Source organism: Marmota monax, unplaced genomic scaffold (assembly GCF_021218885.2).
Source record: "Marmota monax isolate L192 unplaced genomic scaffold, Marmota_monax_Labrador192_F-V1.1 WCK01_AAM20220418_F8-fsc00345, whole genome shotgun sequence".
NCBI lineage: Eukaryota > Metazoa > Chordata > Mammalia > Rodentia > Sciuridae > Marmota > Marmota monax.
The window spans coordinates 32-12,106 of NW_026694478.1; the positions used below are offsets into that span (position 1 = coordinate 32).

The 12,075-nt window shown below is 35.7% G+C and overlaps 1 protein-coding gene across 1 annotated transcript; it reads right to left on the reverse strand.

The window, feature by feature from the left end:
• Window positions 1-2,424: 2,424 nt before the first annotated feature.
• On the reverse strand, window positions 2,425-11,906 carry LOC124075537 (ufm1-specific protease 2; the record flags this gene model as incomplete). Its single annotated transcript, XM_046418975.2, is given in 7 exon segments — window positions 2,425-2,571; window positions 3,616-3,808; window positions 4,216-4,373; window positions 6,465-6,531; window positions 6,616-6,799; window positions 7,889-7,967; window positions 11,807-11,906. Coding segments are annotated over 7 exon segments (831 nt in total), but the record flags the coding sequence as incomplete, so codon positions are not given.
• Between the last annotated feature and the right edge of the window lie 169 nt (window positions 11,907-12,075).

Below are 12,075 nucleotides of genomic sequence, written 5' to 3' on the forward strand. Positions count from 1 at the left end.
TATATATGTAATATGTGAATTGTAATGCACTCTGCTGGTATATATAACAAATTAGAAAAATAAATAAATAAATATGCCTTCACAGAACTATGGCTTAACATTATACCCTCTTTCTTGGCTTTTATTAAAAACCAAAGTTCCTCAACAGTGGACCCAACAGTGGTCTCCTTTCCAACTTCATCTCCTTTGCTTTTCCCTATTTCTTCATCTGGTTTGGGTTCAAATACACCAGGGATAATCTGACCTCAGAGCTTTAAGGTTCTCTTGGATAGAAAAACTATTTACCCAAATAATCTTACAGCTTCACCCTTCTTCCACTCAGGTTTCCATTAAGTTGTCAGAGACCTTCCCTGACCATCCAACCTAAAGATGGCATGCTCACTCTCACCACCCGTCTTCTGCCCTGGACATCATCTTTAGCCTACTCTATTCCGAAGCATATCACTATTTGATGTTTAACTTAACATTGCTTCTATAACAGACTGGGCACTCAATTGATACAAATGTTGTTGAATAAATGATGATCTTCCTGAATGAATAAATGAAGGACTAAAGGAATGTATAAACAAATAAGTGAAGGATTCATAAAATGCTTCTGCATTTTATAAACAACCCAGGGTGTTATTTAATAACTCTAAAATAAAGGTTGATATTATAAAATTCTTAGTTGTAGTATAATGCTAAGAATGCACATCTTTTTTTATAAACCAATATTATTTTCTAAAACAATTGAATTGCTTGTGAAATAAAAGTCTGTTCAGTACTGACATAATTTTTTCTCCAAAATAATTTTGATCAGGGTGTTGACTGAGTCCACAGATGCACAACCATGGATATGGAGGGTCAACTGTGTAAGAATCTTTCTTGGTACTGTTGTGGAGGCAGGGAGTGAAAAAGGAAGGAGTGCTCTGTCAGACTGATAATGTTCTAGTGCTTAAATACGTAGGGGCTCCTCAGTACTCATTTCCTTGCTATGCTATACATTTTACATATGTATAAAATATTACATAATAAATATTTAAAAATTATTATCAATGCTTCTGGCTCCTTTGTAATACAGATAAGGAATTTCATTGTCACAAATATATCAGTATTCACTTAGTATTTTGAGTGTCAAAGTTCTCTTTAAAGAATTAAAAGAGAATATATGATATAATATCTACCCTGGAGGAGTTCTGAATATAGTCTGAGAGAGAAAACATTTATGTAACCATCTACTAGAAAAACCATCAAGAGTTTTACTTTTTGTCTCAACAAAAAGTATAAAACTCTGTTTTATACTTCCTATTCTATGATTCTATGTCTGTGACAGAGCAAGATTTTTAACAAGGAATAGGTCTCAAGATTTCTTCCCATCTTTTCAAAATAAGTGAGTCATTTAATATCCCTGAAATGCTCTCTAAAGACTCTTGTGTGTACATGTAACAGTGAGTGCTCAGAGTTCTTTCTAGGGGAGGTGATGTGTCCACAGTTCTGTCAGATGGAGTTAAGTGCATTCAGATGGATAAGACTAAAAGTAGGCCCCTACTGTATCATATATTCAATTTTCGTTCTTCAGATTTTCTTACAAAAGCCCTGGACACTCAGAAGGTGCTGAATAACTGTCATGAAAAGATAGCCAATTAAATTTTCTTGCTTTTGGGAATCTGAGCTGAGAAGTGCAGAGTGAACCAGTAAGGAGCAGGTAATGAAGTTGAAATGAAGCACACACTGAGCAGCTAAGAGGAAGGATAGGAAAAAGTCCTACACAAACTGAAACAATGAGGATACAGAAGGTATGAAACTGAGAAAAGATAGAACAGGCCACTCAGGATCAAAGAGACACATAGAAAGCAATGGAACAGCCATCAAGGAGTCCATGTAGGACTTCAGAGATACTCGGACAGCTACCAGTCTCAGGGTTCCTTTGTTTTAAGAGGGCCAGCTGTGCTCCTATTCCTATTTCTCATTGGTCTACATGTATCTTTAACTCCTTTCTCCATCCTTTTTATTTAAGGGAGAATCTATCCTTTATGTGAGTATCTATCCCTTATAACCAGGTAGATTACATACAGAAAATAAGACCAAAAAGTTGTCAGATATATCCTTCAGTGTGGTTTGTGCAGATATGCCCTTAATTAGAATGATTTTGCAGTTTCAGAATGAAAAAATGGGACAAACTTTCAAAGAAATCAAGGAATGAAATTTGAGTAAGAGAAATATGGTATATACTCTCCACTCTCAGGTCACTATTAATTACTTACTCTTTTAGATCATTGTTAATTACTGCTATCGTAAAGACTGTGCAAAGAAATAGGTGATAAATTAATTTTTTAGGGAAGACATATATTATGAATCAATCCTTAAAACTTCTCTTGGGTACCAACAAAAAATAAATGAGACAAATGATCAAATGACTCTTATATGCAATTAGTTAAAACTCACCATATGGGCTTCTATGTTAGGTGGATTAAGATAAATGTGTGGATTTCTAATGTAACCATCTTTGTATGGCTCATCTGGAAAGTGATAAGCATTAGACCTTTTGAAATAAGGTCTGTCACATGGCAAATTGAAGAGATCATGTAACTCCTAAATGAAATCAGAATCAACAAAGAAAAAAGTTAATGATAAGATTCTTTGTCAATAAATAAAGATATAAAACAAATTATATTTGACAAAGATAAAACTATATCAAAGTATTTTGAAAAATCATGTTAAGAGCACTTTACAAACATAAAGGGTACTGATTAAATTATAGAGTAGAAGTTAGTGGTATTAAACCAACCAAAACGGCATGAAAATAAAAATATATGTACATGTTTAAAATGTGATATTTTCTCAACTGTATAAAAACATGTAATGGTTACTTTTAAAACTCTGACATCACTCCTTTGTACTCTAGTGTTTGAAAAGACCACCTTGGACAGATGTTACCTCTGCAAATCAATTCACCTTGCATTTACAGAGAGGTATACAGGGTTAGAATATTACACTACTTCTTAGGGATAGATTTTAGGAAAATGGCCCCATAATACAATTTGATGGGTTATAGGTAAGGCCACATATCAAAAAGATACACTTAAAAAAATAGTCATTTTTACCAATAAATCTCATTTCTTTAAATGCTAGTTATGTTTTTACCCAAATTCCTCTAATAAAACCTAATAACCCTAACCCTACCTAAGGTACAGTATTATCATAGATCATAATCAGCATTCACATAAATTCTAACATTCCTTCCTTAACTGTAATCTTGTTGTTTTTTTTTTCCCCCCACAAATCTGGAAGTAACAGAAGGGAAAAGCAATTTGTTAACAATCATCAGCTAATCTAAACATGCTACATCTTTTCATTTCTGCATTTCATTATAGAAAAATTATAAAAATTCCATAGAATGTATGAACCAAATGGAGCATTCAAAATTAAAATATAACCAGCACAATATTTTTTCATTAGCAATATAAAAAAAAAAGTTCCATGAAAACAGAAACTAAATAATATAAAAAACTAATAATTTATTTCCATACTTTTAAGGTAAATTACAAAATAATTTCCTTTTACTGGAAATATATAAATAAATATAACATGAACAATGGTCATTGTCTTTTTCAAGAATAAATGAATTGATTTTACCTTTCTATAGGCCTGCAGCTGGCCATCCGGAATTCCTGATGGATATGAAACTGTTACAAGACCTTTTTCTCCTGGTAATAAAAAGTGCAATGGTTCAGGAACCACGATAGATGTTTCTTTCATATATCTCAAAATGCATTTTTCCATATCAGTTAGTTGATTATGAATTGCATCCACTAGAAGTTTACGAACTCTGTGGGGGAAGGAAATTCACAAGTGTATTAACAAAAGTCTTAGTGGCTACTGAATCAAAGTGTAAAGCTAATATATCTCTAACATAGTAAAAACTTGATTGGATCAGGTTAGTTAAAACATGTCTGGATCAGGTTTGTTAAAAGAAGTCTAAATTATGTCAAGTAAAAGAAACTGTATTTTCGCTGTGTGGATAAAGGGAAACCCTCTAGTTTTTGGCATACTACCCTACTTTCTCTAAATAAATAATTACTAGGTGACTCTTTGGTTGATAATAAACAAGGAATAAATCATAGCAAAAACAACAACCACTCAAACATGCCATTCTAATATCTAAAAATGGGCTCTGATTACTTTGAAGGAAGGGTCTTCATTTAAATGTGGCAGTAATAGTATAAAAATACTTACTTTCCCCATGTTTCTTCTGGAGAAACAGACAGAACTGCATCGACTGGCAAGGTCATATTAACATAGTGATGTCCTCCGCTTTCCCTCTCAATGATGGGGGTTACAGCAGCCAGAGATGTTGACATTTCCAGCATAAGATCTATGTTTACTATTTGATGCTATATAGATAAACAGCAATGTCAACTTGTTGTACATTAAGCTCAAAATATGAAGGATAAGTAAAAGGACCTTTTTTTTAAGGACAATACATAAAGTTGCAGTGAATTGTTTAAAAGTATAAATCTTAAGAAATTTCTTTTTGCTTCAAAATAATCTGGGCAAAGAGGGAGAGTGGATAGGAAGTAAAGATGAAATCAGACTGGTCATATGTTGACACAATATTAATGCTAGGTATAGGTTCACCATGGTTCATTATACTAGTCTCTCAACTTTTGTATGGATTTTAATTGTTAAAAAATTCAAACAAACACCATAAGATAACTACACACAAAAGGAACTTTGACTATATACCCCTGGTTTAAATATATACATACCTATAAACAAATGTTCAGCTGTATTTACTAGGTTTGATTTTTGCAGTGGTAAGAAATGATTCTAAAACTATTTTCTGTGTCTGAACAAATTTTGCAAAATACTGAGGACACTAGCAGTCAAGCTTCTCATTGGGAGTTGTTGATAACTTGGTGGAATTGAAGTGGTATTGAAAGAATCAATATTACTCACACTGATAGATATGCAGTGTGTATGTATGTATGTATCTATCTATCTATCTATTCCATGAAGAATGACTGATTCCTGAGCTGGAACTGGGAAAGAATATGTTGCACCTGGACCATCTTACGGAAAGATAGAAAGGAGTGCTCAAAGATATAATTGTAAAAAGACAACAGAGGTGGCTTGAAGATGCTTCTATTGGTCAAATCTTAGAAAATATATGTCAAAATAACTAATGATAGTACCAGATTATAGTTCATTTCATTAATAAGAATCTAAGCTTCCATGCAAATGAGAAAAAAATAAAGAGGGGTGGGGGGCAGGCGGACTCTTCCTTATAGTACAATGCCATCTAATAAATGTAGAAGGAAATGATAGAAAAATCACCAGGTTGTAAGCATCATATTGGATTCTGGTGAAATTTGACAATGGCGGTTAAGAGGTGGATTAGAAGTATTCTCTCATGGGATATTAATCATAATGGAATACATAGTACCTTTACCACAGAGAAAACTAGTAGATACCATCTTAAGTAAGTGATGAAAGTTAATATCACTAAGAATTGGAACAAACTGATAGCATCTGCCTCTTTAGTACACTATACTGGAAAGGACATAATATCTCTTCAGTGATATTCCTGACCATAATACAGGAATCTAATGACCAGAAAGCATAAAAACAAACTCAAATCAGTGAATATATTATGAAATAACTGACATGTACTACTCAAAACGTCAAGTTCTAACTATTGATAATTTTCAAATCAATATCCACCTCACAATTTTTTGTGCACATCACATTTGTAAATTTAATAGCTTGTCTGTGTCTTACTTCTGTCAAACATACCCACAATGACCTCATGTCTTCATCACTTTCCATCTTTTCTCAAGTAAGAAACTGGTTGTGCCATATCTAATCAATTTCCAAATACAATTCATTGTATACTCTAAATATTTTTTTGTATCCACTTTTTCTTCTCTATTCTCATAACTGGTGTTTTAATAAGGTATCACTAATCTCATAGGCATCCATTGTCCACCAATCAGATTAAAAAAACACTATAGTCACTCTAACTTTGTACCCTGGAAGAAGTGTTTCCATTTTTCATCTCTGGAAAAATTTGTGGAATATGGCAGGTAATCAGTAATACTGGTGCAAAAATCAGTAGAACAAAAAACAGTGTGAAGAACAAAAAATCTTTTAGCATTCATTATTTTACATGTCATAATGCGTCCCTTTGTCATGTGTAAGAATGAGTATTTTTATGTACTTTTATTTACTTTTAAATGACTTGTAAAAGTATTCAAGTCTGTCTTATTTTTGTGGAAACAAAGGAAGCATTAAAAAGAATTTCCAAGATATGTATTATAGTGAGAGAAAGTTTAGATATGTGAAACAGACACAAAACCTTTTTGAAACTCAATGTTCTGACCTATAAAAATAAGGTTAGATTAAACTATCTATAAGATCTTAGTCAGCTCCAAATTTGAAGATTTAATATTTTTATTAATAAAGAAGACAAGTGATTTGCTTACCATGTCTGATAATTTTTTGTCTTTCTTTCTCATGAATTTTCGTTTTGTATCTTCTTCCTGCTCAGATCTAAAATTTTTGATACACAGATACATTTAAAATTATTAAGTGATGTTTTGAAAAACATTTCTAGAAATCTTTAAATATACTTACTTAATAAAGCGCATTATGTTCTTACAAGCAGAGCTATCAGTCAGTTCTCCTGGAATGGTGTTTATGTCACTATTAGGCCATACATACACTGAACTATGGCAAATTCTGAATACAAGTGCATTTGAAGAAAGCTTTTTCGACAGGTCACTCAATACACGTTTTAATGCCTTCTTGATAAAAATTTCTAAATTAAAAGAATATGTAGAAGGTAAGAAAAATATTCGATTTTTCAATCTGAATTCTTTCAAATACACAGGAAAGTAGAACATAGTGAAACTGACTCTCAGATACCCATTTCCATTAATTATAACAAATATTTTTGCCTTTCTATTTGTTTAAAATTGAGATAAAATTTACAAATCATAAAATTCATTCTTTAAAAGTATAAAATAGATGGCTTTTAATATATTTACAAGGTTTTACAATCATCACCAATTCTAGAAAATTTTCATGACCCTACAAAGAAATCCCATGCCTGTTAGCAGTTAAGTCTTCATTCCTCCTACACTTTTCATTTCTTATCTTTCTGAACCTCTGTGTGGCTGTAACATAATTGATCATACTTTTAATGAGTGATTTCATTTATTATCAAGGTATTAGCTATCATCTTTAATGGACATCACATTCCTTAGCTCCAATTCTGACCACTTTCCCCTAAATTTCAGACAAATGTCTGTTGGGAATCTGCACTTAATGTCCCATAGGCATCTTGAAATTCTCAAACACAATTCATCACATTCCTCCTCTGGTACTCTTTATCTTTGTTTATGGCAGTAGTCCAAGTCAGAAGCAGGATGACATCCTAGAACGTGTTTTATACAAATCCCATTGATTTTTCTCCTGTGGACTTTCTTAAACTATTATAATAGTATTTTTAAAAGTAGGGTCTGGAGATGTGGGGTTATGTACAGCTGCAAGTCTAAAATGTACAAATGTATTAGATTTATTATTTACATTAGGCTCTGGATGTATTATGTACATTATGCTCATTGGCAATACTTATGTTTATTGTAGTAATTTTCTGCAAGAGGCAGAAAAATTCCCTAAGGGAAGGAGGGGACTTTTTTTTTTTTTAATTGCCACAGAGGTACCCATGGACTGGTAAAGGTGCTATAACCATGTTTAAGTTTAAATACTATTTAATTCACTTATTAAATATATAACCTTAGTTCATTTAACCTGTCTTTCACTTGTTTTCATCTGCCAAATGGAATCTCAGTATATTTTATCATTAATTTTATGATAGAAAGGTAGAAGTTTTCTCAACACCTACCATTAGCAGTTGGTAGCTGGAAAGCCAGATCAAGGCCTCCTCTTATTCTGAAGAGTATATCCATAGTTTCTGAAATTACCTAGAATAAAACAAAAATTCCCTTTTAAAGCAAAACATACCCATCCTCAAATAAATTAGAATCTATTAGACTTTAGAGTAAGGCATTAATTAAGCTTGAATCTTTGGATTATTTCTTGAATAAGTTCCTTGTTTTATGGAGAAAAATAGAATGCAATGCCTTGTGTTTAATCAGCTTTTCATAGCTGTGACCAAAATACCTGACAAAAACAACTTAGAGGAGGAAAAGTTTATTTTGGGGTCAGGGTTTCAGATGTTCAGTTTCTGGTTGGTCAGTAGACTCCATTGCTCTTGGCCCGAGATGAGGCAAAATATCACGGGAAAAGAGTTTTGCAGAGGAAAGCTGCTCAGCTCATGGCAGCCAGGAAGGAGAGACAGCACATGTGCACTTAAGATGCTAATGACAAAACATAATCTACTTCCTCCAGCCATGTCCCACCTGCCTATGGATACCACCCAGGAATATATCCAAATTATTAAACTACCAAGTGGGTTAATCCACCCATTAAGTTACAACTCTCATTAATCAACTCATTTCACCTTTGAACATTCCTATCTTGCCTAACATGAGCTTTTGGGGGGATACCTTGTTGGAATAAGTTTCAGTCTCAGCTAGCAGCTACTAGCAGCTCGGAAGTGCCTGAAATATCCACCTTCCTTCAGGCTGACAGGAGCGCCTGCAGGATGGGGTGAAACCACATCCTCAGCACTTGTGGTTAGCATTGCCAAACTGCCCAGCCAAGAAACTGAGAGTCAGGGGCTTCAGGGCATGGAACCCCTGACTCAGTAAGGGTTAAAGACCCTTCCTGCTTTCTGCCACGACAGCAATATTTAGAGTTTCCTCACAGTGCGGTTACATTAGGCAGAAGATGATTGGCTTATGGATATTGTCTTGCTTATGTATGATTGACAGGCACGCCCCACTCAAACCCTATAACCATTGTGTGCATTCCAAAAATAAACTGAGCTACTGGACAAAGACTTGAGGCGGGTCTCCAGCCAGTTCTCTCACCAGCTTCCAGAGTCTGTGTGTTGATTCTGAGTCTCCACCTCCCCGGCCCCACCCCCATGACAAAGTACCCAAATGACCACCGAGCAGGAGCACATTCAATACCTAATATCCAAATCATAATATCCCTAAATTTTAAATCAAGGGTTTTCAACCTTCCATACTGAAATCACCTGGGGAATTTAAAATTTTGATACTTAGGTTGCACCCTCAGAAATTATGATCAATTGGTCTAAGTTAGACCTAGGCAAAAGGATATTTAAAAGCTTCCTCTGCCCCCATGCCCGTGATTCTAATGTGCAAAAAAAGGTTGAGAACTACAGTTTTAAGATGATATTTCTAAGGTATAGTCTTGAGGGATTTAACAACGACATGAAAACTTAAATGGTAAAGAACCAGTTTAAGAATAGAATTAAGAACACTGAACAGAATCTGATGACACCTGGTGAACAAGACAATGAGAGGAAACTAACAAATCATTGATGGTGTCAGTATAAACTGGAGACTCTTCTTGGAAGGTGGCAATAAGAATCAAAGCTTTTTGGGCTGGGGTTGTGGCTCAGTGGCAGAGCATTCACCTAGCATGTGTGAGGCACTGAGTTCAATCCTCAGCACTACATAAAAATTAATAAACAAAATAAAGATATTGTGTTTATCTACAACTAAAAAAATACACTTAAAAAAAGAATCTAAGCCTTTTATAGTCTCGTCTTTGGGCTAGTAGTTCTGCAGATAGAAATTTACTCTAAGAAAATCTGCAAAACACAGAAAAATTAGGGTATTTTAACCTAATTACCATCAACAGAAGATTGGTTAAATAATTATGAATATTGTACAACTATAAAAACCACTTAAAATAGAATTTAAATGGCATAGGATAACACTTGCAATGTGGAACATGCAGAGGGAGAACTTGCAAAATGGAAATGATCAACGGTTCTTAACTGGAGTCCATATGCCAAGTTCCAGGTAGTCAATGATGATATATGACAAACTTTATCACTGTGTATGAGAAAGTGACCAAAAGACACCAGCAAAAGTAGGGAGTGGGAAGAGGGAGAGCTTGCTTTTGAGGAGAGGTTTCAAAGATTTTGTCATATTCTCAAAATATGTCTTAATCAGGCTGAAAAATCATACTGGACAGTGAGAACCGTATTTGGAATTAAATAGATACTGACATCCACTATGGACATCAATCCTCAGAACATAAAGTAGGTACCATTACAACTTTTTCTCATTTCACAAATATCTTGTTGTATTTCTTTAAGAGTAACTGCTTTTATTTATTCTAAAAATTGTAACCTGTTGAAAGATCCCACCCTTTGTCCCAATTCTGCTTCTGGGAATTTATTCTAAGGAAATAATCAAGAAAGTTCAGGACATATTCAGCTTCACTATTGTCCATTGATCTTATTGCTGGGGGGGAAGGAGGAGGAGGGGAGGAGGAGGAGGAGGGGAGGAGGAGGAGGGGAGGAGGAGGAGGGGGAGGAGGAGGAGGAGGGAGAGGAGGGGGAGGAGGGGGAGGAGGAGGAGGAGGAGGAGGAGGAGGAGGAGGAGGAGAAAGGTGGTGGTGGTGGGGGGAAGAAACCACTGAAGTAGCTCTCAGTAAGAAGCTGGTTATATAAAGATCAATACTACCATACAAACAGTATATGGACATTTGAGTAAAAAATATTTTTAAAAAGAAGGTAAAAGCTAAAAAGACAGGCAAGAGCAGATTTTAATTCTGCTACTTACTGCATGATTTTGCCCAGTTTAATTGCTCAAATCTATTTCTCTTCTGTAAAACTGGGAAAAGAAGGGTTGTCATGAACATTTTATATGTGAAAACAGGGGAGTCTCCCTGGACTTCTGAATCAAGATCCTCTCTGAAGAAATAATATTTAAGCTAAGATGTGACAGTTGAGTAGGTAGGAGTAGCAGAAGTATTAACACTTCCAGAGGAACAGAGTGGGGTTGGAGATAGAAGAGCCCATTCCAACAAGGGCATGGACTCACGAAGGCCTGCTTAAAAGACCACTTAGGAGACTACCCTAGATGGTTAGAACTAACAGTAGCACGGACAAGGATGGCAACAGTGGAGAGAGTGACAATGGACAGGCAATTAGAAGTAGAATCTATAGGACTTGGTTACGGATTGGACATTCATTTGAGAAAAGGAAGGTGTTAAGGGTGATTTCCAAGTTTTTGGCTGGCAGGTGGATTGTGGTGTCCTGTGCAGAGATGGAAATTCCTGGAGTAAGAGCAGATGTGGAGTGAGGAAGGTGAAAATGATGAGTCAATTTTGAACCTGCAGGGTTTGAAATATATATGAGCAATCCAAGTGGAGGCACAGTTAGCAGATTTATGAATCTGGAGCTCAGAAGAAAGGACTAAGCGGGAGATACAAAATTGGGAGAAAGCATAGGATGTAAAGTGTTCCTGTTAATCTAGGATAGGGATTGGAGGACCTGGCTGAACTATGAGACAGGAGGGAAACCAGGAGAGTGCAACACGGAAGCTAAGGGAACAGAGTATTTATTTGAACAGCTATTCCTCTTTCCTAGTTCAAAATCCTCTTTCTTAATAATAGCCTTCAAATACGACGAATAATGCCTCATTCTAAAAAAAAAAAAAAAAAAAAAAAAAAAAAATCACAAGGAGGAGAGGACAGATTCCCTCTGGCTGCAGCTGGGAAAGAGGTCAAGGCTGCAGACTCCAGACAACGTAGTTTGCAGCGACCTTCGTGGGCCGGGGAGCCCGCCTCCCTTCAGGGGCTCGGACCCGTACTTGCGCCGGCTGCCCAGGTCCGAGGGGAAACGCAGGGGTCGGTGACGAACAGAAGCGCTTACCATTTCCACGACGTGGGGGTGACAAGGACGTCTACTTCTGCCTAGAGGATCTGGGGCCGCCCGGGAAGTGGCGTCACCGCCAGCCAAAGGGTAGGGCTTGGGCGGGGGACTACAATTCCCAGCATGCCCGGTAGCAATACGTCACAGAACGTACCACTTTACATCTCCTCGCCGATGGCTAGAAGGATGGGAAACGAAAGACTTTTTTCGATATATTGGATTGATTGAGTCTTTTGTATCCTATAGACCCTCACAAGTCGTCCCGTGTG